Below are 27,848 nucleotides of genomic sequence, written 5' to 3'. Positions count from 1 at the left end.
TTTCCATGTATGCATGAATTATGTTTGTACCTTTTATTTATCTTAAAGAAGAAACCTTAAAGGTACCAGGGATTTGTGGATTTCAACTTGACACATGGAACAAGAGCTGCTTTCAGCATGGAGGTGTTTTATCTGAACAACATGCTGAAATATTAATGTCTCTCTATGATGCCAGTAACATTGTTTACTTATGCTGGTTCCTTTCTCCTTAAACTGCACAATGCCAATGTTGTGTTCTTGCATTCTTTGCTAAATAACAATAGCAAGGTTTCAGCCAGTGTAAGACAATTATCAGAATTGTGACAGCCTTTATTACTTGAAGCATGGCTAAGTTTTCTCCAAGGGCTCTGAACAAGGCAATAGCTGAGTCTTATTTTGTACCAATGCCAGAGATCCAACCAGACAGCCATGCTGTGCTGGTATCTGAATCCTACTTAACCAATCAGATTTCTCTCTGTGTCCTGCAGGGACTGCCTCAAAAGCTCCTAAACTTTTGTAAGCACACTCAGATTTATCTCATTTCCTGGATGCCTTCTTCACCTGTTGGTGTTAGAACAAGAGCTCAGGCATTTACTAAAGCTGATTTCACACATGCAATCCTGGAAGGTTGTTTTAAATTTCAGGACAGGCTGCAACTTGATTCTATGAAATCCTTTGGAGTTGCTTAGTCACACATTCTCATGTAGGTTTTCCCAGTTCAGCAGGAGGGAGAGGCATGAGAGATGCATCAGGGTCGATCTTAAAACTCCTGTTTTAAACAGCCATTAGGCATTACATGACTCCTTTTGGTGTGACAACCCACAATAGTAAAGCCGTAAGGACCAAAAGACTCTGACTTTTGGCTGCATGCTCTGGAACGCCATGCTGTCTTACTCAGTGAACCCATCGCCTCATGGGTGAGTCCAAGTCTGAAGTTGATATCAGCCTTGCAGCCTTGACTGATGGCTGGAGGAGCCGACTTGACTCCTTTGTAACAACTTCTCTTTGGGGCATCTTTGGGTATAATTGGCAAGATTGTGTATCTAATGCTGATGTGCACAGGAGAGCAGGGATGCGAAGGATCAGCTGCCTTATACAGGCACAGCAACTGCACTTTTACAAGCCCGGTCCAACTCACAGCATACTGGATACCCAAGAACTGGTGGGCTGGGAAAGATGACTGACTGCCTCTTGAAGAGGGCAGCTAAGAATACCTGGAGAGTTGTGGCATGGTCCTGGTGCAGGCCTGGATGATGGTCATCAGGAGGCGAGAGCAGTACAGGTCAAAGATTGATGCAGGGAAGTGCCGAACCGGCATATGCTCCTATTTCTCACCTGACCCCACAGTGCCAACTTTTTCATGTTTGACCACAAAAAACAGATCAGAGTTTTCCCAACAGGTCACTTCTTTTGCAGTTTGTAGTGCTAAAAGCCAACATTAAACTAATGCAACACAACAGGTAAACATCTGCTCCTGACATTGGTTTGCGCCCACATTATTTGCTGATAGCCGGTTTTAGTTTAAAGGGCTGATATTGGCCGATATATCTATTGAACCAATGTGTCTGTGCATCAACAAGAGGCCCTATAATGATAATTTTTGCCTTTATATCAATACTGAATGCAACTAGATGTATTCTGGAAGAACATGGCAGACAGGGCAGAAAACATCGCCTTTATCAAAGGCATGAAGTTTGCATAACTGTGTGGGTTGCAGGATATAAATGTCATTGAACCTGCAGACTTGCTTGCTCTAAATTTCCAGACTTGTAACTGTTGCATTTGCAAATAAGCTCCCCCAACATCTGGCAGGATGTTACAAAGCGGCCAGCTGGAAAATATGTGGTTGCAAAGTCAGCAAGGGTTAAAAAATTAGCTGTTCACATGCAGCCAACCTTTAAAATTTATGGAAATTTATAGGAGTAGATGTAGAAAAATCTAAATATTCTAGAAAATTTCAGGAGGATTGCCCCTGAAGTCTTCCTCAGTTAGTTGTTCACACATGCATAAGCCTAGCCATGTTGAACGAGGGCTGATTGTGCTCCAGAGGGCACAATGTTAAAGGATGATGTGGAAGTGGCAGATGAAGCTTAAATATGAAGCTGTAATGATAATAATTACCTTATGATAGATCTTAGTATAACTCAACACATCTATGGTATTAACAAAAGAGTTGAGAAGACCACACAGGTGAACAGCAAATATTGTGAAGTAGATTCGTGACATGCACGCCTACTTGGAGATTGTGCCAGTCCTTCATTGTACTGGCCATGGTCATGCAGAATATGGATGCCATCACCTTCTCCTGTTCAGACACAGTGAATTTTTCTGACTGTTTTCTACTACCAGCTCACCTAGACTTCTTGCAGAAATTTTACCTTGGGGGGTCTGCTGGTAAAAATTCTGCGTGAAGACAGACTGAAATTATGGCTGTCTGCATTCACACATGCAGCTTTAATAGCTGGAATTTTTCACGAGTTTTGTGCTTAAAAAAAAAAAAAACATCTTTGAAGTTCTCTACTCATGCAAGAACCTTTTGGGAATAAATAATGTCTCAGGAACTTTTTAATTCCTTTTTTCTCTACGTGATAACCCAACAAATTCTTGTTTGGGTAGCCGCTCATAGGGAATGAAAACTGGTTAGAACACATTGTTTAGGTTGCCTATAAAACTGTTTTAAATTAACAGATCTGTCTCTAACCTTTACTAGAGGGTAACATCTAAGGCTCAGGACCCCATACAGTGTCCTGATCATCCCCTTAATGCTGAATTGGAGCTCCTACCCTCTGGCTGGGGATTCAGATTACCAAAGACCAAATCCAACAGGATAAATTTTTTTCATCTCTCAAGCCATCACACAACTAGCTACATTTTAAAAAAGAACAAATGCAGTTGTCATCTGTTGCCCTTTAATGTACTTTAATTCTGTCTGAATTTGTGTGATTGTGTTTCCTGTGTTTCATGGTTTTGTCCGTCTGTAAAGCAGATTTTCCTCAGGGACAGTCACGTTGAAGTTTTGATGCATGTGGATTATTCCAAATGTCATATTATGTGTTTATTACAGTACTCTAATGCTTGTTTATTCTAAAACTGTACAAAGAAAGAATGCGATCATGTGTATCAAAATGGCACCTCATAGTAACATGGAGAGCGAGAAAAGCCGTTTCTGTCGCTTTACTGGCCCCAAAATGGTGTTTACTTGACTGTGACATTTACCTCCCTCTGTCCAGAGAGGATTATTGAATCATGCGATGGCAAGCTGGTGAGTCTATCCAATAACAAGGATCTCCCTCCTCCAAAGAGATGTCTCAGGCTAAAGCAAAGACTTCACACCAGAAGCCCATGAAAAATGTTCAATATTAGGAAACATTATGTAGTCATAGTCTTTTCTGTGCACATGAGAGCGTTGGGCACTCCTCGGCTGATCATTGGAGAGGGTGTAGGAGACAGTCTGATTAATGACTGGTGAAGCTAATCCTATTCATCCTCTCATTCACGCTGCGGTCACATGGCTATTATGGCTTATTCTGATAGCCAAGGGACCTGTAGAAGCCATAACACGTCCATTCACAGCAGGGCCTCGGTAAATCACCACGCCTATCCCAGCTCTGAGGGGCTTTTGTCTCCTGATTTATTGGTCCATTTGTGACTACTGTACACTTGAATGCAGCTTCTATGTGGCTCTGTTTCTGCAGAGAAGAAAGTTCTGTTTTAGCAGCAGATGAAAAGCATTTTCTGCCATAATGGAGATGCTATAAGGAGCTCAGCTGAAGCCTGGCTGCACCCACTGTTTTTGGTGGAGTTAATGGATTGTGTAATCTCTATAAGCAGGTGTCGGGTGGCCGGGGGGTGAGCTTAAGGGATGTAATTTTTCAAGGATCCTCTGTTACTAGCAGTGTTGATTTTTGCAACTATTTTAAATGCAGACTTAGTCTTTAGATTGAAGTTGTTAATAGTTTTAGTCACATTTGAATTATTTCTTTCTCTTTAAGGTTCGAAGCTATATTTAGTTGATAAAAACTCATTGTCCTCATATTGTCAAAACATCTCTTTGAACTCTTGTGCCTCATCTTAACTTGGTTTGCTACACTGTAAAATTAATATGAATGTAAAACACTCATATTAATGCACTATCAATCTTTAAATAGATTCAAATTAAGCTGATGAAAAAACAGACATTCCCTATCCTTCCATATTCAAACGCTGAACATTTTTAGATGTTCATTTCATTTTTAATTCATTTTGAATACCCAGCACAAACATTTTTGTCTCTTTCAGTCTCCTTGACGGAACATAAACTCACTTTGTGCCACCGTTTTTTTTTAATATCAGAGTTCTCTTAACTTATTGTCTTGTTGTCCTCTTGGAAGGACATAGGCATAATTTCAGACGAGGATGTTAACACTGCACCGGTCCAAAAATCAGGGCCAATGCCAACACTGATGTTTGAAAATAAGAATTAATCCGATGGCCAATATTTATGTTTTATGTTAAAATTACTCCTTTTGTTTTAAGCGTCTTCTAAAGCCAGTGTATTCTCTCATGTTTGATCATGACAAAGATCAGAGATTACCCAACAGGTCACATCCTTTGACCAGTAATACACTTCTTTGAATCAGCTTTTAGGTGTGCTAAATGCTGGCATGAAATCTGACATAACAGATAAACATCTGCTAACGAAATCTTTTGAAGTCCACATTATGGCCACTACCAATTAGAGGTGTAGAAAAAAATTGATTCACATTAGAATCGCATAATGTCTATGATTCTGAATTAATTCAGATTTTCTAAGAATCAATAATTTTAGATATAGATGTATTTACTTTACTACATCCTGGGTGTATTTCAACGGCAGATCTGCTGCAAGTATTTTCCTCCATGTGTCAGACACTGATGCTGCAGGAGGTGTATGGCTCATTAGCTGTGCTGTTAGCGTTAGCAGTGCCAGCTCTGTATAATGTTTGCAATGCTGTGCTGACATACTTACGTACTTCCTGCACTGTCTATGAAGGCTTGAGTTACTCAGCCAGTCTCGTTTTCCCAAACGAAAAGTTTTAAGACTCACCGTAGATTCTACAATCCCAGTTAAGTGAAAGTCTGATCTGACGTATACTATGCTAAATTAACTCCTGCAGTATTGTCAACAGTAAAGGCTTTGGATTTATGATTGTTTCTAATATATGCCTTTCCTGCTTTAGCCACACCTTTTATTCACATTGAAATACTTTGCAAGTCAAGAATAAATGACTATTTTCTGTGATCTAATTGCAGTTAAATGATTAAAAATGCTACAAATACTAAGAAAGCATGAGTACATAACAGCAGTAGTACATTTTATTAAGCTTTTAAATAAACAACCCGTTAATGCACAACAGACTGGAGCAGATGCTGAAATTATCATTTCTTTGTAAGAAATAGGGAATTGGTTTGAATCAGAAATAGATTCTGAATCAAATTGTGATCCTTGAATCAGAATGGAATCAAATTTTGAGATACAAGATTAACATCTCTACTACAAATGTTTAATAGATGCATCTATGCATCCTTAGTTACTAGTGAAGGAAACTTGGTTTGATTTTTTGCTGAGTAACATGGGTGATGCACAGATCTGAGCCCCTTTCATTTAAATACAAATTGTAAATAATAGAGTAAAAATTAAGACTGTACGTATAATAATGTTGAGAATAGTCAAGCAGATGACTTTTTCCTGAATGATCACCAATTTTCATCACTATTAAACTATTTCCATGTGCTTTTCCATTTAGCTTTGAGTTTTGGTGTATCTGAATGGTTGTTAGTAGTCCTTTGTCTTGTCATGTTACTGGAAGATGTTTTAGGGTGCACTCATTCAAGGAAAATCATACGCTGCCCATGTTTGACCCTCAGAGTCCAGATTGTTTGACTGGTGCGAATGCCCTGCCCTGTAGCACTTATCCATGGCATGGACCAAGGAGGGTTTCGACGGGGTACAAGTATGTTTGAACAACGTGGACATAATGTATAATTGCCTATTGACTATTCCTTTCCTTAATCCTTTTGTAATATATATTTTGGGGCTTTTTCTGCCTTAAGCTATGGAGGAGGACAGGGGATAGAATCAGAAACAGGGATGAGAGAGTGAGAGAGAGACGTGTGACAAAGGAGCCACAAGCAAAAATGCCATCTTAGCACCCCTCATTAATCATTTAAACAATGGCAGAGTGCTGGAGGGCCATATCAGACCAAAATGACTCAAAATTAGCCATAGAGTCAGTAAAGTTGCTGTCAAGTCCTCTGTGTTATTCTCTACTGTGCTGATTCTCAGATAGCACTTCCTAAACAGAGTCACACGTGTCATATTACAACATGATGGTTACTGTGCTCAGGCCTGGTTCAGGTTGTAGCAATGAGAGTGCAGGCTAGCTGGGGATGAGGAGCACGGTACTGGGAAACTGGGCCTTGTGTTGGTATGCTCTTAAAACTGTATGCAGTGATATTCCTCTGAATGACTAAGACTCTTGAATTTCCAGCATTTTCTTTCACATTTTGCCATGGAAACAACTCAGAGCTAGTCCAACATGTGACTTTTTTCTGCTTAGTAAAAAATGCATCTCTGAATCAGTAGTTACGTGCTGTGGTTTGCCAGCATTTAACTGATGCAACTTAACAAACTTACACTTAAATAAGCATGGGCCGCATTGTTTTCCAGTGGCGATATCAGCTGGTACCAATGTTACACCATTGCATTTGTGCTTCTCTGTAAAAATTGCATTTGACTGTAAAATTTGCCTTAGATGTTTAGCTGTGTAATGTCTGAGGATAAAAAGTTTTTCAAAAATGTGTCGGCCTGTTCCTCCCTTTGTAATAAAGTTTGTTTAGTTTAATTGATAAAAATAGAAAAAAGGAAGCAGGTGTATTTCCAGCACATAAAAGCATGAGACGTTGGTTTCAGATATCTTTAGTTTCTGTGTTTTTTCCATTATAACTGATAATACCTGCTGTAACCTGAGCTACAAGCCAAGGTCCATAACACCAGGATATCTTGTTACTTTGTTCTAACAGGAACTTCTGCCTGAGAAAGTCCTGCAGCCTTTTGTGATACAGACTTCAGGTTGTCCACTAAGTTTAGTTGAAAATCACCTTGAGATTTTGATATTTAAGATTTCCCCATTGACTTTCAGAATGATTGTCACTTCTCGAGGGGAAGTTTTTGACCTATTTAACAGTCACCGCCTCCATACTGTACAAATGTTGAGCCAACTGGTCATAGAGCCAACAAAAACTCTAGACACCCTATTAATCTGTCAGCAAACCAGCACTGAGGAAAAATGTTTGAAGCCATAGAAACAAGTGAGTCCTTGTCCTGTGAATGTCTTGCCTTGATGAATAAAGATTAAACTGTGCAGCTCAACACAGCTTGTTTCCTCTTTTAGTTCATCTCTCTAGTTTGATTGGATTTATTGTCTGGTTGAATACCCCCTCTTTCATACACCCCAGACATAAAGCAGTTGGCAGAATGCTTGAGAAAATAAGATCAGAGAAGCTGAATACATGCTGCTGATTGAGCACAGAAACGGCAAAATGAGAGCCAAATCTCAAGGCAAGTGGAAAAAGAACAAACAAGAGTTTTTCTAAAGAGTTTGTGGGGATGAAACTAAATTTAACATGTCAACAAAAACTTATTTGCTTACACATGAGCTTCTTTTGCAATATCAGTAGATGTGTTGAAGAAAAGTGATTCACATCAGAATCACAGGTATTCATTTCTGATGTGAATCAGTTGTTGAGCTCTGTACCCAGGTGAGCTAACATCATACTTACATTATATGGCCAAAAGTATTAGGACACCTGATTATTACACTAACAGGGACTGTATTGACATTGTAATCCATTACAGATACTTCAATATGGAGTTGGTCCCTTTTTTGCAGCCAGAACAGCCTCCACTCTTCTTGGAAGGCTTTCCACAAGGCTTTGGAATGTTTCTGAGGGAATATGTGCCCATTCAGTCTGTAGAGTATATACGAGGTCAGGCACTGTTGTTGGACGAGAAGGTCTGGTCTGCAATCTCCGTTCCTCTTTATCCTAAAGGTGCTCGATGGGGTTGAGTCAAGTTCTCCCACGCTAAACTCATCAACCATGTCTTTGTGGTCCTTCTTTTCACTCTGAGTCACAGTCTTGTTAGAATAAGAAGAATCAAATTGCTGCCACACAGTTGCAAGCATAGAATTGTCCACAATGTCTTGCATGCTGAAGCATTAAGATAGCTCTTCAGTGGAGATAAGGGGTCCAGCCTAAACCCTGAAAAACAGCCCCTTACCATTATCCCTCCTCCACCAAACTTCACAGTCAGTACAGTGCAGGAAGGTAATGCTCTCCCGGCATCCGCCAAACCTAGACTCACCCATTTGACTGCCAATCAGGGAAGCAGGATTTGTCACTCCATAGAACAAGCTTTCACTGCTCCACAGTCTAGTTTCAGTGTGCTTTTCACCACTCCATCTGATGCTTGGCATTGGCCTTGGTGATGTGGGGCTTGCATGCTGCTGCTCAGCCATGGAAATCCATTCACTGAACCTCATGCCACAGTTGTTCACATTAATGCCAGTGGATCGCTGACTGAGCTGCTATTAACACTTCTAATTTCTAATAATATCACTTACAGTTAGTTGACTGTGGAACATATTCAGCAGGGCTGAAATTTCCTGAACCATCTTATTGCAAAGGTGGCACCCATCACAGTACCACATTTGAAGTCACTGAGCTCTTCAGAACGACCCATTTTGTATCACAAATGTTTGCAAATAGAGATTGCATGGCTAGGTGCTTGATTTTGAACACCTGTGGCAGCGGGTCTGATTGAAACACCTGAATTTAATAATTACGAGGTGTGGTTAAATTTTGGTCCACATATATTGTATGTTTTAGTGATGCTCGATAAGTATTTTTTGAACTGATACTGATAAACGATAATTTCCTACTCCTGATGGCTGATAACCGATAATAACCGATAGTTGTTTTTTTCAATTGTTGATTTAACTAAAGAAGTTTATTTGATTTATTTAAATGCATATCTGGGGGTAAGAAGGGGTTAATATGTAGTGAGCAAAGATATTTATAACTAATTCTAACTAATATCACTCGTGTTTTTTTTTTAAAAAAGAACTATTCTGACTTTAGACCTGTTATTATAGTTAATTTTTGTTAGTTAAACATTTGTGTACTAAGTACAACATACACAAACAACTGACAGGTTTTTCCCTTTTCCCTTAAAATGAATGTTAGTATCTTGACAAGTGGCCAAATCTGACATTTCGATCAACTAAACAAGAATTCAGCTGACTTATGTCAAATCAGCCATAAAACCAAATGAAAACAGGCTGTCATGCTTAACAAATGGAGATGCTTATGGGCCTTTTTTTTTTTTTTTTTTTTTTTTTTTTTGCTGCATAAGTCAGAATTAAAGAAGAGCTGAAGTTTTAAATAAAGACTACAAATATGCACTGACAGAAGTCATATCAGAGATAGGTTAAAAATGTGAAGTCCACCATGGTCTGTGGCTGAACTTCTGTTCCTAACATCGACCAGACTGAATGAAACCACATCAAACAGAGCAGGCAGGGATTTGTCTATGAAAGCAGCTGTGGATCAGGAGACTGATTTTGTTATTATAACGTCGCGCCTTTTGACTCTGGCAAACTTTCTGTAGTTTCCAACGCCTGCTCAATCAGCACTCTGCCTGGTTTAGCCTTTGGCTTGGTCCTAATACCCGCGGCTGAGGCTAGTGGGTACTGCCACTTCGGTTTAACTTTGTTATGATGATGACTTTTGGGTCAAGGACTTCTTTCCACTCTTCGGGACCTTTGCAGGGCAAATTCTACAAACACTGTCGTGTTATCCTCCCCATAAATACTGAATATCTCCACTGTGTTCTTAGCCTCTTAGCACTGAGGCTGCTTCCTCTTTTCTGGTGTGGGTCGTGTGTTGCGGCGCCACCTACTGTTTCGGAATATGTAGTCTTGTGAGACAGAAAACAAACGCCTTTATTATCGGTAGATTTTATTGGTGTATATTTTATTATCAGGATAATAAAAATATGTAAAATATATGCAATATCAGACAATAATTTATCGGTACCGTTAATTATCGTGCATTCCTAGTATGATTTGTAGTTGCTAAATGAATAGTCTTTTCTCCATGTTGACACAAATCAGACAAATACAGGTATCTGACCACATTGTACAACAAGCAAACAAGTGAGGAAAGTGAAAGAAAATCAAGGAAATATCTCCCTCTTTCCTTGTTTCTTGCCCATTGCAACACGAGCGACAAAAAGTAAAACAGGAATGGTGCACACTGCTTTGTGCTTCTTTGCTCACAGTGTGTCAGGACAATACAGGAAGATTCAGTGTTATCAAGCTGTTTTGTCGATGACACTTGCTCACTTGAGGCTGGCAGCAAAAGCCCAGGAATATCCATGGTATTCGTTTTGAAGTGTGTTAAAATGTTAATTTTCACTTGAGCTGAGCTAAATGATCCAGATCACTAGAAGAGCCAGAGCTCCCATCATTTCAGGCGAAGCTGAATGGATGAGAGCAAGTAGAGCTTGGCGATATGGCCGAAAATTGATATCCCGATAAATTTTTGCTATATCCCAATGCACGATATATGTCACGATATTTTTGAAATGTCCTCTCAGCAGCTGTCGAATGTTTAATTCAGCCCTAAATGACTCTAGTTTGGCGATAAAAATAGACTCTTCTATTGAATTTTTAATGAAATTGTATGCAGAAAGGGTAAAAATCAATATGAAGTCAAGTTTAGCAGTTTTATTTAGAAAAGGACTTCATTCAATCTTTTGCTAATAAATCTAAAATATCATGAAATACTCAGTCTTTTACAGTGTATGGAAAGTCCTGTAATCTTTTCTGTGTGTTTACTATTGCTGGTTATGAAATGATTATTTTCCTCATTAAGGGTGAAGCAAACCTACATAAAACTCACCAGTCCTGCATGCAGCCAAAGGCCAAAACCCTGCAGTCTAGTCCACCATTCAGGCCAAAACCCTGCAGTCTAGTCCACCATTTAGGCCAAAACCCTGCAGTCTAGTCCACCATTTGGGCCAAAACCCTGCAGTCTAGTCCACCATTTGGGCCAAAACCCTGCAGTCTAGTCCACCATTTGGGCCAAAACCCTGCAGTCTAGTCCACCATTCAGGCTCACAGCTGTGATAATTTTAGTCCGTTATCTGTGCTGATGAATGCTGGATCAGTTTCTGACAAGTTCCTGACATGAGAGAGTCTTTAGATCTTGTTCAAGAAACTCTCCTGTGTGATCATGGGGGGAAAAAAGCTTGTCTGGAGGTGGGAACATTTAAACTCATCGTTGTCGGTGTTTTGAATTGTTAGGCTGAGATAAGTCCCCGTAGTTGTGGAGAAGTGGATCACATTTGTCCGCTGCTGGGCTGTTTTCTCTCTGACATGTACGACTCTGGCAGGGAGTTTTCAGCAAAATGTTTGTGCCCAGGCAGATCTCGTATTCTGGGTGGAGTGTCTTTATGAGATTTTTAAATCCAGGTTTTTCAACAACACTGGGCTCATGTCTTTGGTGACGTGTTGTGTTACTGCTGCCGTTATCTCGGAGTCATCTTGCGGTATTTTAACAAATACTGCGTGAGTTTGACCTCTTCCTTTTCAAAGTTGAACGACTGATACCAAAATGTGCATGTGCGGAGGAGTTTTCTGGATGGACAGGGGCGAGAGAGCTCTCTGCTGTGAGAGATACGTTCAGGGACAATGGGAGAAGCGAAACTCCAGTGAGATATTCACGCTGACGGCTCAAAACTACATAATTCATACTTGATGTTCGCGATAAAGTCATTTTATACATCAAAAGCTGCGATACATCGAGCATACTGGATATATCGCCCAGCCCTAAGAGCAAGCCAGAGTTTTAGCTTATTGGTGGCCTTTTTCAGATTACATCAGCTAATGAGGCAGTCTTGAATGCATATCACTACATATAGCATCTACACTACCAAACCAATCTGTATGAAGGCATCCTAGACCAGTTTGAACCAGTGGATATCAAATCATCTCCAGTATGCATTGAGGTGCTTCCACACCCAGTGTTAAGGAGTACTACTTAGTATCTGAATGCCCCAAACAGATGTCAATCCATGCAAATGCAAGGTATTAACAGGGTCTATGACAACATAATTTTCCTCTTTAGAGAGTGCTGATAAATGAAACAGTTATTGTTGTTGGTTAAACCTTTAGGTGTCCATTTACTCCTTTAACTTCTGCCTGAAATACATTTAGTTTACTTTCAAAATAAAAGCTTATATTTTAGAAGCAGGTGAAGACTATGAGTAGGCCAAACTCAAACATCACAAATAATAGTTTTGTGAGGCAATCACTTGTTTAAAGCTTGAACATAGATTGCTTGCACCCTTACAGAAATCATATTAGTGGAGTAGCATCCCTCCAGAGCAGCATGGACACTGTTTGGGAGATCAGTTTCACCAACGTTTCCCTTCTTTTAACACCTGTGAAGAGCAGATCATTACAGCTGCAGACTGAGCTGTTGTGTTCAGCTGCCAGGTGTGAATGTGAGCCGAATGTAAAGCAGAGAGAGCTGATAAAGGGCACACAAACCTTTCCTCTGTGAGAATAAATGTTATCAACTCTGTCCTCCACTGTGAAAACTGTGAGTGTAACAATGCCTCGTCTTCCTTACAAATATTTTCTCATTATGCAACAGGTTAGGTCACCTAGTGGTCAAAAAGATGTTAAACATCCAAGGCTTAACACCGGCAAAAGTCAACAACACGTCAATGAGGCCTGTCGGAGCACACTTGACCCCACTTCATGCCATTTCATGTTCGAGGAGCACTCATGGAGAGGGAAAACAGATGGAAAATATGAAAAATACCAGAAAGAGAGAGAACCAGTGAGCATGTTGGGGACATTACGCGACAGTTTTATCCGTCAAAGTCATGCATGTGGTGAAAAAGCTGGTCTCTGGCCCAGTGCACTTAAGGCAAGAGGATTAGACTCCAGAGTATTATTAGAGCTACTGATTATCCCCTTACCTGATCCGCCTAATTCTCCCTCGAGCCTATTTATTTAGCAGAAAAGAGGAAAAATGTTTGGATTGGGCTACAGAAAGTGAATAGGCCTCGCCTCGCTCCAGCGCTCCGTCGAGTCCAACATTAACTCCTTTGGTGTTTTTCGTCTGAACTCATTAGGTCCTGGCCTTTTGTCGCCGCCTCCCCCGCTGTGAGTTCATGTGATTAATGCACTGCTGACCACTGAGGCCAGCAGCAAGGACTTGTTTTAGTGCCAGGGAACAGCAAACAAAAGAAAATTGTCTCTGCAAACAACTGAGGAGAATGCAAGCCCTCAAAGCTGACCAGTCCCCCGACTCATTGATGAATGCAAGCAGACCAATATGTCTTCAAGAAAGTTCAACAGAGAGGTTTCACAGCCATTTGTCCTCCAGCCTATAGCTTCAGCACGTTTGTTTGGATGTAATTACACACCCGCTGCCTCTGACCCTATGCCCAGAAAACGGCTTTGAGTTTTGCGTCTCAGACAAGAAAGTAGGGATTCAAACGTGAACATGAGTCGGTAAATCCTGTTAGCTGATCTTCCCGACATAAAGCAATGTTGAGGAGGCAAAAGAGTGTATTTTAATGCTGCATCCTACTTTTTAAAATCGTATCTAAGTGAAACACTGTCAGCTGATCACACAAAAACATTTCATCATCTCTGTTTTTGTCTTTGAATAAATAAGCAGGAATAGAAACCTGGCAGTTTTGGTCGGATGATGACTGTGTGTGGTCCTGCATGTGATTCACTGTGTGTCCGTTTTCTACTCGTGCACTGTTAACCTCCCGCTGAGTGTCTGGACCACAGCCAGGGTCAGGCTTAGCTATCACCATGTCAACAGTAATATTCTGATGCTGAAATAACTGATATATGGTTGTCCAAATACAACAAAACCCTGTGGTTTGGAATATTTTTAATTGGTTTCATTTCAGCAACACATTACAGTGGATCAACACAGGGGAACGTTTGCCAGTTGTTGACAGAAATCCTCAATATGAGTTCATAACCCTTATAAATAAGCCAGTAATCCAAGGGTAGTGCCTAAGATTACAACATATTCCATTTAAATCCATTACATAATAATAATATAGGCTAAGCACTGAGGAAAAGTTTAACATCTTAACTTTGTAGCTGATTGTAAGGCATACAGATGACTAGGTTGATAAGTTTTATTTGACTGAAAAAAGGATGAAGTGATTTCTTGTAACATGAAAGAGTTCAGCTGTTTTAATGAAATAACATGATGCTGAATGTTAATTATGCTTTCAAAATACTTGTTTGACATGTAAAAAAAACAATTTTTAAAACCATAACCAAATACCGTTTTATCAACGAGCCATCAAAGAAAATCACCGGTGATCTACAGCAGAGTTCGGCAGCTTTGGTCACCAAAAGGCCATGGTTTTTTGTTTCTGCCAGAGGGTCAAATTTTACAAATTGTACGACACAGTTAGGCAACTACAATTACTGAAGTTTAATGAAAAGAAGCTTTCACAAGAATTTCTGAGACTTACTTTTTAAGTTCAAATGGAAATAGAAAAAACAAATTTGATGTTCTAAAGCAGGGGTGTCAAACATAATCACAGCAGGTGCCGTATTCTGGATTCAGGTCTAACCTGAGGGCCTATCAGTGTCACTTTTTTAACCATAAACTGTCAACTTCATTTCACCAGTAAAAAAAATATGAAAAAAAAAAAAAAACACTTAGCACTGATGATAAATGATTTTGACATTTAAAAAGTTTAAAGGCTTAAAGTCTGAGAAAAGTAAATTTATTAATTCAAAAAGGTCAAAACATGAAATTGAAATTAAAAAATGATTTTAATAATGTTTTTTAAAGGCAAATATATCACAAAATCATGGGCTTAAAAGGTCAAAATATGAAATAAAATTTGTAATTTTGAAATTAAAAGTGAAAATATGATTCAAAATTTTAAATTGTGAGTGTAAAAAGTCAAACTAATGGGTTATGAAGTCTGAGTTTGGAGTTTAAAATATGACATAAAATACAAAATAATTGGTTAAAAAGGCAAAAATCTGAATAAAAAAAAAACAGAATTATGAATTGTAAAACTCAAAATATTATGTGAGATGTCAACATTATGGGTTGAAATGCTCAAAATATGAACTAAAAAGTCAAAGTCCTAAGTTTGAGTTCCAATTCTGAGATGAAAAACTGAAAATGTAATATTGAAACACAAATAAATGTATTTTCCCGCATTTCTGACTTCTTATCTAAATGTTTTTACTCCTTACTTTTTTAGATTTTATCACTAAACAAGGATATCTAAAATCATCAAGGATACGTTTACATTTGTATGCTTCAGGAAATCTGCAGACCTCATACTGATGGGCCACTTAGAACAGAAATATGACGTAATCTTGTGGGCCGGATTTAACAGTTTCACAGCCGGATTTTGACACCACTGTCCTAAAGGCAAAATTACAAACGGTTTTTGCTATTTTAACAGTGAAATGACCAGATGATATACTCTGTTATCAAAGTAGTTTTATAGTGTTATAATGTTTCTGATAAGAGTTTTACAGTTACAATTTTTTTTTTTGTATGGAGAAAATCAGTAATCAAAGGTTATTCTAAATATATTGTGTTGTCCTGCTTCAGATTGCAAAAATACAGAAACATTACAGGGAAATTGTTTAGTGTAGTTTATGTTTAGGAGTTTGCCTGCAGTTTTTGTTGAAAAACAAGAAGAAAGTGACAAATATCGGGTGTTTAAGAGGAACAAATGTTTCATGGCTTCATGTCCTGTAGCTTGAATGTTTGAAGTTCAGTCACGCAGTGCAGGGTGTTCATCTGTGCCACACTGTGTGCTTGCAGCATGTCTCACAAGCACATACGGGTTCACTGCTGAGCTGGCTGACAGAATGTCAGCTTTATGGTGTTGTGATGTTGGTGGAGCCTGTTAGACTGTGGCAGAGGATGCTCTTTTAATAGCTACTTTTAACTCATTATGTTGCTTGTATAATAACAAACTTTTTACCATCTTTCAAAATGTTGACCATTCATTTTTTGTCTTTTTTTCAGTGTCCAGGGACATGAAACTCAACCCTCAGCAGGCTCCTTTATATGTGAGTATCACCATACTTCTTCTCCTGCTCACACACACCGCCTTCTCTAATTAGTCCGCCCACACAGGTGTTTTCACTCTGCCCACACCTCCTCTCGTGTCGTTGAAGGGGTGTGTGATGTGCCTGAGGATGTGTTTGTTACACCTGTTTGGGCGGGATGACTTACACCTGTATGATCCTTATTAGTGCTGTATATGGAGTCAGGCGACCTTGTGTGATACCTGGAGCAGCTCTGCCTGCCCTCAACCTGAAAACCGGTCTAATTAACTGTAATAACCACAAACAACTGTTAGGGTGTGCGGGGCTGGAAAGTTCAAAGAGCAACGTCAGTTTGCATGTCCTCTATTGTGCATGTGTTGATCATGCTTTACCTGAAAGGCTCGATCAACTGGGATTTAAAACAAACATATAAATAGAAGATTTGACCAATAATAGCCTATGTTTATATTAATTCCCATCTGACGAATTGGACCTTTTCTTTTAAGCTGTTTTTAATTCTCCTCACCACTTTGAACAGGTCAGGATTCAGTTTAAGCACTCAGCCTGAGACAGCCTTTGTTTACATTTTCCATGCTGAAGTTTTTTAGTAAGTTGTTCATTTGTAACTGTAAATGCACATGACAGAATCAGCAAGAAAAGAAGGCATTCTGATGATCCACAGCTATGGTGCCACAGAAATCAGTACAATGTTAAAGTTCTACACAGTTGAATGAAAGTAATCCAGTGGAAAGGTGCTAGTAATTAACTGATCCACCTCTGATCTGCTGTCCATGTCAAATTAATAACCTATATTCCTCACTGTGATGATGAGACTGGGAATCATTTATCTGTAAGGTGGTAGCATTAGGTTTCCCATGCTGTCTTTCACTTCAGGTATAAATTAACTTCCTAATTGTCTTGGATCTCTCCCTGAGCAGCTGTGAGAGTTAATCTTCCCAGAATACCCTCAGTCTTTTCAGGCTGTCTTCAGTTTATTGTGCTTTTCAGATGAACACCTGGGTGGCCATCTTAGCAGTAGAGTCAGATGAGGGTGTTCAGGTGCATTAGGTTCACCTTGTAGCCGAGTTTCTCTCTGATAACGGATCAGCTCGCTGTGTCATGCAGAGTGTGGAAACTACCCTGCAGAGGTTATCTCAGCTGCTCTAAAACCTCCCGACTTATTATTGGTCACTTACCAACACTTGTTACTTTAGCTGAAGGTCAACTTATATGTTGAAAGCTTTTCTTTGTGGCTCATGTTCCTGGTTGTCATCACAGGATATCTCAGAGTGTAGCTCTGTGCACCCAGTGACCCCAGCTAACAGTCAATACCACAGTTCCTCCTACCCTCACTTATGAACAAAGGCCTCATGCAATCAGCTGGAGAGAGCAAGATATTTTCTAGGAACATTTAATCTATTTCACATAGTTCTCTGACATAATAGCAGAACTGAAAAAACTGCCAATAAACACACCAATCCATCATTCCCATAACTTTACATCACCAATATAAAAATAATATCGCTGTGTATTAGGGGTGTAATGGTATATGCATTTGTCGGTCACAGTTCAGTGCCTGCATTCACATGATGAATACGTCTTAACAGAGAAAAAAGGGAATCACATATGACAGTATAAACCTGCCAATCTAGGTGGCAGAAACACTTGTAAGTGTTTGCTTACTGCTATTAAACAACCAAAAAGAAGAGGGAGAAGCTGATACAACAAAACACACAGAGAAGAAAATTTAGCTTCAGTAGCAAGAGCAGCAGAGCAACGCCGCCAGGCTTCTTCTCCCTCCATTCAGCATCTCTGTGCTGTTTTTAAAATGCATCTGGATGTGAAAGAAGAGAGGGTCAAAGACATTTTCAATGCTCACACATTTTAAAGATTATGCACTGACTTTTAGAAGTAGAGAAAACCAACTACAAGTGTGCACATAAGTAGGGCCCTATGAAATCCGTTTTATTTTTTTTTTGCCAAATTCCGTTTTATTTTTTTCCAAATTCCATTTTTTAACCTTTTCTCTAATTTTACCATAAAAAAGAGTATCTTGTTTATGTAAATGAATAAAATGTTCACTAATTAGATTGAAATAACCTTAAATTTATTGAAAAAGGGCCACAATTGGCTCAGGAGCCGTTGTTTGGATAACCCTGATATGAAAAATTATAACCAGTGTAACAGTCAGATATTTCCAACATTTTAAGACACATCCACGTGTATAATCATGTCCTAACTGATGTTTATAATGTAAATGAAGAAATCCTTCTGTTCTCTCAAACACAGAGAAGGTCACATAAAAGTTAAATAGTTAAAAATAAACCTGTTACCTAAACTTTTCTTTACTCTTACAGTCTGTAACAGTCCATGCAGTTTGATGCTGTATTGTGTTCTACTCCTGATTGTAACGTTTCTCTCCTCATCTCTCTCCATCTTTGCTGTCAGTTCGTCTGCCTCATATCAGACCGCTACGTATTTGCTCGTTAAGCAACCAAAGAGGACTACAGTATCTACGGGAGGAAGCTAACTGTTACCGAATGTAACATCATTTAGACTGCAGGACTTCATAAAATCTTGAGTCCATCCGACTCAGTTTTGAATCCTTCTAGCAGTGAGCGTCTGCCTTGCGCAGACGCACCTCTCTCTCTCCGTGACTCTGAGGTGTGGTGAGGTAAAATTACTCGAAGCACAGATGAGTTTTGTTGAAGGTGCAACATTATGTCGCCAGTGCAGCCCCCTGTTGAGCTACGTGATGTTTGCCAGTGTTTCATTTAGCCGCTTTGACATGCTGTTATTGTTTAAGAGGGGGCGGAGTGAGTGTTTGGGAAGCCAGGAACAAGTTGTGCCCCGCTTTAGTGTTCCCCGGGAGCATATTACCAGATATACCTTCCTCTTTCCAAAAAAACACAGCATTTCAGTCAAATTCATTCAATTTCCGCGTTAAATTGTAAACTCCGTTTTTATTGGCCAATTCCGCGATTCCGTCCGTGATTCCATTAACGCAGGAATCATAGGGCCCTACATAAGGCTTGGTTACAACATCCCATCCTGTGTTTTCATAAGGTAGTGTGAGTCCTTTACCCACGTACATGAGTGGTGATTTTGCACAGGTGACTAATGCACTGGATATTTACTGACAACTGTGTGGCATGGCTCACACGTTGAATCAGTTTAGAGAAAAATATTTCCCTTACTGTGTGCGAGACCTTATTCTGTTCTTTCTACACTTTATGAATCATAAATATGATGAATTGCTCTAGAATGCACATATTTTATTTTGCATTTTTGATGTATTTATTTTAGCATTTCAAAAAAGACACTGGGCTAAAAAACTCTTTGTTGCTTTATATTTTTCATTCATTGTCATTCCCGACTATTACAGGTATTACTAAAAAACACTAGATGGAACAAGCTGTAAGCTGCATGACTGTCAGTTAAAAGAAATAAATGAGGAAAACCTCAAAATATAAATCCAGGACTTTATGTTCCTTCATTACTGATGAATCGAACCTGTACCAAACCATGACCCCAGAAATGAGGTAGGAACTGAACTGTGACCTCTGTGAACCATTACAACCTTACTGTGTATTTAGAATTTTAATATCAGAATAGTACTTTGGGTGTGGTCTAGGTACTTGCTTTATCTTTAAAAATTTTGATTTACATTTAATCTTAGACGCATCTAGGTTACTGATGTTTCTCATTAGGTTTTGGAATGGACACAAAATTCCTGAAAAGTTTTAAAAAAATTAGACTGAGCTGCATGAGACATTGAATAAAGGCAGTATTTTTCTCCCTGTCTCTACCTGGATGTTTATTTGCATATCTCTCAGTTAAATTTCCGCATGTATTTTGGGTTGATGCAGTTTGAGAGCACTGTGGGTAATATTTCAGAGGTATTACCATGAACAAGCAGGCTGGGGTGCTGGTGTTTATAACCTATGATTAGTGGGATAATCATAAACATACTGTAAAATCTGGATTATACGTCGCACCGGTATATAAGCCCCAGCCCGTTTTTTTTTGTGTCCCATAGGGAAAAACATGTTAATTATCCTCCTGCATGATGATTTTCATTGTTCATTCAGTAAAAGCCACAGCATGAAGTTTCAGTGCTGTTGTGAAGCTTTTAATACTGTTTTCACTGTGTGGAGTTTGCACATCTACAAGCTATAAGTAGAGCTCTCAGCCTGTGGTGATCATTATAGGACTGACTCACAGCTTGCAGCGCTCCTCCTCTTGTCTCTTATTGTCCCTAACAGAGGTGTGTTTTTGGTGTTTACCACATAATGACACTGGATTTGGGTGGTAGGAATGGCCATCCTGCCATGCCTCACTTGGGCTTTGATTTTTTTGTGTTTCTGCTCTTTGGATTGTTTTCATTAGCAGTGCATTGTTTAAAACCACTCAGATAACATCACTTATCTTTCACTTGATAGCCTGTAATCATAGCAGGTGTGCTGCATGTGTGATGACTTATTGTTGAAGTACTGTATCACAACCATCATCCTAAGGTGCTGGAGTACAGCATTATATCATCAGATGAGATGTGACACCAGCATGAGTGTGGGATTGAAAGGCGGATTGGTGCAGCGTCAGCAGTACTGAGGGCGTTGTGCTGGACCGTTGTGGTGAAGACAGAGCTGAGTTGAAAGGTAAAGCTTGTGATTTACCAGTGAATCTGCCTCCCAACCCTCATCTATGATCACGAACTCTGGGTAATAACAGAAAGAACGAGATCACAGATACAAGCAGCCGAAGTGAGTTTCCACTGGGGGGTGGCTGGGCTCAGCCTTAGATATAGGGTAAGGAGTTCAGACATCTGGAGGGGACTAAGAGTAGATCTGCTGCTCTTTTGCACTGAAAGGAGCGAGTTGAGGAAGTCTAGACATCTGATCAGGATGCCTCCTGGTTACTCCCCTTTGGAGGTCCTCCAAGCATGTTCAGCTAGTAGAAGACCACTGGGCAGACCCAGAATGTGCTGGAGGGATTATATATATATATATATATATATATTCTATCTGGTCCGGGAATGCCTCGAAATCCCCCAGAAGGAGTTGGAAAGTGTTGCTTGGGAGAGGGATGTCTAGGTTGACTTGCTCAGCTCTGCAACCACTGTGACCTGGCCCTGGATAAGCATAGGAAGATGGATGGATGGATGGAGATGCGACACCTTAATGGGTGCAATTAAAGTAGAGATTTAATGATGGATCAGTGTTAATTTTGGCAGCTATTTTTAATTTTAGTCTTAGTTTTAGACTTTAAATGGAATCCATTGTAGTTTTGGTCACATTTTAATCATTTCTATCTTAGTCAAAGAAAACTCAAAACATTTTAGTCTAGTTTTAGTCCATAAAAATTCTCACGTTTTAGTCATTACTTTTAGTCTAAGCATTTATTTTCTTGCCTAAATTTGGTACCAAATCATGCTAGTGTGTTCTATGCACTCTGCCAAACCTGGGGTCCCTGTTTTCAACTGCTAAGAGGCAAAATAGCTACAGCTGCATTGGTTTATTGACAGATTTACCCACAGTGGAGAAATATCACGGATTTTGAATGTCCGACGAAAACTACTTTACATTTTAGTCTAGTTGTAGTCATCTTGACAAAAACTAAATGTAGGTTTTGTCAGTTTTAGTGCAGGATTTTGACCTAACAAGGGAGAAAAACAGTTGTAAAGTGGCACCAAGCCCCGTCAGTGTGGTTTTTGTCATAATGTACTTCAGCACATTCAGAGCAGTGTAGCAGCTGCTGGGTGTCTGGTCTCGTGCAGCTTGTGACAGTGGCACCTGCATGCTCTTGCAGTAAAGACTGTGCATATCTCAGCATACTGGTTTGACTGTGTCAGTATAAAGGATACAGCTTATGTTTAAGACTACAAGTCTAGCTTATACTCCTGATTTTAAAATTATTCCAGCTGCCACATACTCTGTTTTTTTTTTTTTTTTTTGGTCCCCAGTATGTTTGTTCTTGACACAGGTTGGTCCTGTGATCATTTCCAGTTACGACCAACAGTGATATGTAGGTAAAAAATGTCATCATAGTGCCAGAAACTGTTGCCTTGTTTCTCCTCTGGGGTTTCTACAATGACGTTTTTATTTCGTACTTTGACTGATGAGTCATCTCTCCCCTGTCCCAAAGGGACAATTTCAGACTTTGAGGGACATTTGTGAACAAGCAACATGGTATGTTTCGAGGGGCAGGATGTCTTTAAATTCTCTAGAAATTTCCAGGAATGCATGTGGGAAAACAGCTGAAAGTTCATGCCTTTGATGACACAAAAAAATTGATTTGTTCAGTAGGATTCAGACACCAGCACAGCATGACTGTCTGGTTGTGTTGCTGAGTCCTGGGCCAGCTTTCTCTGACTTTTTGGCACAGTATAACTGAGCCATTGCCTCGTTAGATGCCATGGAGACACTGAAATGCTGCAACACCAGTCGGTGAGGAAGGCACCCAGAAAATAAAATGTGTCAGACTGTGTTTTGTGTGTGTGTCTTAGGGCTAGAATGGCTCACACATTAACCACCCAGACAACCTTATCTGTGATTTACAGTCCGACTCTTCAGAGGATCCAGGCGGGTCGACAGGCCTCATTAGACTTCAGATTTTAGACACTTCAAACAGCCATTCTCAGTGAGATAGCTCACAGGGGTTAAGTAGTCTGCTCCTAATTGTAGGCTAGGCTTTAAAATGCACATTAAGATTCACTGTGACTTAATATGACACTCTTTAAGTCTACATTTCTACATCACAAACTCAAGAAACAGCCAGAAGGCCAAAGTTCAAGGCCTTTGTGTTATTGCAGTATAACTTTGGCACGATAATACTTTTGGATGAGGAAGTGATGAGTAAAAGAAGCTGAGTTTATTTGATAGAGGAAGTGAAGAAGACATGATTTGTTGTGTTTTTTAGTCCTGGCTGGAAACTCCTCTAAAGAGAAGCGTTCTTTAATAACAAAGAGAGACTCTTGTTGTAAGTGCATGTAAACATGTTATTTACATTCCTGGCATTTAGTGGACAGTGTTTTCCAGCATGCCTTACAATTAAATGAGCAGGTAGCGGTTCAGTGTTTAACACAGGACACATGACTGTGGGCACAGAAGCAGCCGTAGTGAAGGAAGCTGTGACCTCTAAGCTATGAGACACTCTGCGGCTACACGACAACACAAGCAAACAGTTCTCTAGATGTTCCTGGTGTTTTTGAAAAGGAGGACCTTTTTCAGTAAAATGTCAGTGTAATCTGTGAGCCAGAGTTGATTTAGTGAGTTTGTCTCTTGAAATTTGCTGGCATTTTTGTAAGATTGCTTGTAAATTGTCTCCTAAATTACCCAGTGGGAACATTTCTGGGTAAACAGAATAAAAAAATGCATTTATTCTGCTTCCAAGAAAAGCATCTGATACCGAGTTAGCCTCCCCTGCAAGTAAAAATCTTACAGTATGTATAAATGCCAGCAGGTATGAATCACTCCATCAGGGAAGTGCATCCATAAACCTTTACCTTGTTTTTTATAAGGCAGCTTTTTACAGAACATCAAATTTAAGGTGTAGTCTGTTTATAGAGTTATTCAAACTGTTTCTATGCAACAGGCTCAACAGAGAGGTAGAGAGGTTAGTCTGTTGCATTTATAGTGAGTCAGGAGGAGAAAAAGGTGCTGGCCTTCTCTTACAGTTTGTTTGGTGGCTGAAGTTAAGCAAAAATCTATATTTCCTTTAGTCAGATTAAAGCCACATTTAAGACATTTATTATTAGTAACTTAGCCATTTTCACAGATGCACTCCTTCTTGAAAATTTCCAATGTCTACCATACAACACATTTATGATGGCATTTGCCTTTATTATGATTCTCTGTGTAGCTTAGCACATTTACAATATTAACAAAAGAGCAGCAAATAAGAGCACACATTTAATGAAGCTGTTTCATTACATGAGTGGAGATCGTGGGTGGGTTGTTCTGCTGTCTTTGGTCACATGCAAGTTGATATTCTATATTAGTCAACTGATTTTGTTTTTTTAATATCTATGCCAATTATTAGTTTTGCATGAGACTGATAACCAATATTTGGAACAGACATGCATTTGTTTTGACAAACAAATTAAACTTAATGTGACAAAAGTCAAATTTCATCTATTAACATGAGAAACAGCACAAAGCAACAGTTGCAGCACTAAACAGGAAGTGATGCTGCACGTGCCCTGCACCATTGCCACCCAGGCGTTAGGAAGGGGCGATAATTCAGTAATACCATATATCTGGGTCTTTTTGCATTCACACATGCAGTTCATCCTAAGAATGTTAGGTTTTAAAGATTTTGTGCATATAGCCACATTCAAATTGAAACAAATCTCCTGAAAGCACCCTGGATTTTTTTTGGATGAGCTGTATGTGTGATCATAGACAGTCATATTAAGATGGGGTTGATGACATTAATGGTCTATGATCAGACCACAAGCCTAGACAGTTTTACAAAAAAACCTTTGACTCTCCGAAAATACTTTATGTTCTTGCCAGTGTGTTATTTTCAGTTCTTCTGTGCATATGTGAAACTGCATGTAGAGTTTACATTGAGTCAAACGCTCCTTTTATATAGTATCATATAGCAGAGTCTTTGCTTTGTCCTCCGATCCTGCATTGCTCTTCTTTACATCATGTTCTGACTCTTGGGACTCAAGCCCCGTCCTCTCTTGTCACACATTTACTCACACTGTGAGGGTTGTTTATGAACAACCAGCTAACTGATATAACCTAGAAATTAAACCTCTGAATTTTTCACACCAAACATCATTTAAGTTTTTAATTAATTTTCTTTCCTGCTTTAAAAAGAATAAATAAATAAAAATAATGACTAGTACCATTTTTCAATAACAAAGTAAAAGTAATATGGATTTCCTTTTGGGATTTGAGTGTAAGCTAAAAAATGTCCTTTGGAGTAGCATAAGGTATAATATTAGGGTAGTGCAATATTATTGACATATGTGTATTAGCAAATATTAGGGCAAAAAAGTCATTTATCAGTTTTGACAGGTAAAATATCTGCTGATATACTGAGGCTGGATAGCTCAGTGGGTTACATTTCTGACTTTGGTTTGGGAGTTTGATGGTTTTAATCCCAGTCAGTTCACAGTCAATGTCTGGTTCAATGTCTCCTGGAACACCTGTCTACCTGTAAGATGTACTTCACTTTGGATAAACGTCTGCTAAATAACATTGTAACATATATGTAACTATTGAATTGGCTGTAAATTTTGTGTTGAAGTTCGTAGAGTTTAAGCAAGACCAACAGACGTACTTCAGCTAAGGTACTTTTCACATCCTTAAATTAAGTCATGTGTTTTAAAGACTTCAGTGTTTTTTCTTTGGTCATCCTTAAACTTTAAAGTGAAATTTAAGTGCTGAGATTTTAGGTCTTACCTACCTTTATATGTCAGCATCAATATCTGTGTTGGCTGAAATCAGTTTACAAACAAAGATGTCACATGTTGGTAAAAACACAGTTTTATGCATCCTGAAATAATATTGTATTTTATATATTATACATAATTTTAAAGTACAAAGGTTGACTTAGTTGTTTATATAAACCCTTTCCCTGTTGTGTTTCCCCTAGGGGGCAAACACTTAAGGGAATCATGGTGTTCATGTGATTCTGATATCTATGATTATTTATTTATGCATCTCTGAATGACAGGGTTGGAAATGAACTTTTTGCCTTCCTGCCACATCAGGAGTAACTTTAGGACTGTATCATACCAATGTGAAGTATAAAGTTTATCTATGCTGTCAAAAAGCCTCCCTACATGTAAATGAGTCTGACATCTGACAGATTTAACAAATAAGTAACCAAAAAATGATTTAGGAAACCGTTGATAGTAACATATAAAATAAAATACTTTTAATAGGTAAGATTTTGTATTTTGGTAAATGTTCTTTATGATGATTGATTGTCCTCCACTCATTTTCTCTCTCTTCACTATTATTATTCACACATACTGCGTGTCTCCGTGTCCTCCTGTTGTCTCTATGCCTGTGTGATCTCTTGTCAATACTCCTATGTTTATAAAGGTTGAAGAGTTTCTGTCGTAATCTGCATGTGGATGAGGTTTATTTAAGAGCGTAAATAACGGTCATAAATATCGCCAATAGCATCAGGCTCTGTGAGAAACATGCACGCGAGGAATAAAAAGACAAAAAGGCTCGTCCTCCAGTTTATTGATCCCTGATGATTGAATGTTAAAATGATCGTCAGGTATCAGTCTGTATAGGAACTGATCCCCTCCGATATTCACAGCACACCTGCCCACACACACCTGTGAGGGGCCGTGTTTATTGCTGCCTGCTGTGGTGAGAAGATCAAGAGGGAGTTGGTTTGGACATGAGCTCAGCCCTTGCTGATTTTAACATTTCCCACCCGTTTGTCAGTTTGCAGCGTGATATACGGGGGATTGCAGGATTTTCCAGTAGGCTATTACAAGTGTCAGACTTGTTGCGAGAATTTAATAAATTGGGCGCAATTGATGCAATCTCGCACCGAAATCCAGCGCTCGTTTAACTATCTCAGACGTAAAACAAGCGGGGCATCAGTTCATTCACTACTTTAGAGGATAAATGAGTTGCATTGGAGAACTCTCTCTCATGATACTGAGCCAAAGCATCCTCGGGAACATCAGACCCCAGCTCTGACATGGGGAGGAGGGGGCGGAGCTCTCTGGTCAGTGCAGAGTCAGAGGGAACAAGCAGAAATAAATACATTCATGTAACCAAGATAAACAACATAAGGCTATTTAGTTTGTTTAGTAAATGGACCAAGTAGAGACCTGCTCTATAGGAAAAAATGTGCTTGAATGACTACTCTTGTGATATGAAAAATACATGTAAATATAATTGACTCGATGTTCAAGGCAGGGCACCCCCCTAATGGAATGGCAGGGGAAACACTGCCCTGTATAAAATGACAGAGCCATGCAAACGGCGCAGAATGGGCGCAGCCATGTTATAACTAGGCTCTATTACTCTATTTATAATACTATAGAGTATTAATTTTAACAGTGCTTTATTCTAAAACTTATTTTAATGTTCAGTCACAAACGACTTCACTCTGCTCATCCAGCCAGTACAAATAGTCTCAATGTTTCTCACCCTGACACAGCGTTTCCACCAGTCAGTCCTGCACTCAATCAACAAAGCCTGAGTGGAGAGGAAGTTCAAGAGAAAATGAATATTTTAATTTTTTCAGATTTTCCATACATTTGATTTAGATATGAAATAGATTTACTGCCCAGACTTGTAACTAACTAACTCAGGAGGATTTCAGGTTGTCTGACATTTTCTTGAAGTTTTCAGAATTGCATCCTTATGTATAGCGCTCTAGTTAGGTGCTGCACAATTAATCAAATAGCAGTTTCAATCGTGATGTCAGTCTGTGTAACTACATACCCACATCAAAAGACTGCAATTATTTTTGTGCTAAGTAGTATTTGAAAGGCTTACGAAAATGTCAGCAGAAAGGCCTTTTAGTGCCCATATTGTACTTTGTAGGAGCAAATGGAAAAAAAAGTATTTTTTCTAAATACTGAGTTGTTTTTAACAGTGCTGTAAAAACTTCAGGTTTGTACTTTTTTGCTAAGTTTCGAGCTGAGAAATACACACTTCCAAACTGTCATTATCTTCTGCATATTTATAGCAAGTAGACTCATGATACCATTTAAGT

The 27,848-nt window shown here is 39.1% G+C and overlaps 1 protein-coding gene across 4 annotated transcripts in view; it reads left to right on the top strand.

Annotated features, from left to right (window-relative positions):
• The window catches only part of LOC121514167 (A-kinase anchor protein 13), a 227,232-nt gene that overhangs the window by 24,998 nt on the left and 174,386 nt on the right, over positions 1 to 27,848 (top strand). For all 4 annotated transcript variants that reach the window (XM_041794284.1, XM_041794292.1, XM_041794277.1 and 1 more), the window contains exon 2: positions 16,117 to 16,160. In XM_041794284.1, coding sequence (XP_041650218.1) covers positions 16,128 to 16,160 — 33 coding nt within the window. In that variant the 5' untranslated portion in view covers positions 16,117 to 16,127. The remainder of the gene's footprint in view (positions 1 to 16,116; positions 16,161 to 27,848) is intronic.

The sequence above is a fragment of the Cheilinus undulatus genome, linkage group 1 (genome assembly GCF_018320785.1).
Source record: "Cheilinus undulatus linkage group 1, ASM1832078v1, whole genome shotgun sequence".
Lineage (NCBI taxonomy): Eukaryota > Metazoa > Chordata > Actinopteri > Labriformes > Labridae > Cheilinus > Cheilinus undulatus.
Note: the sequence above shows the minus strand (reverse complement) of the source record. Positions and strands in the feature narration are given on the sequence as shown.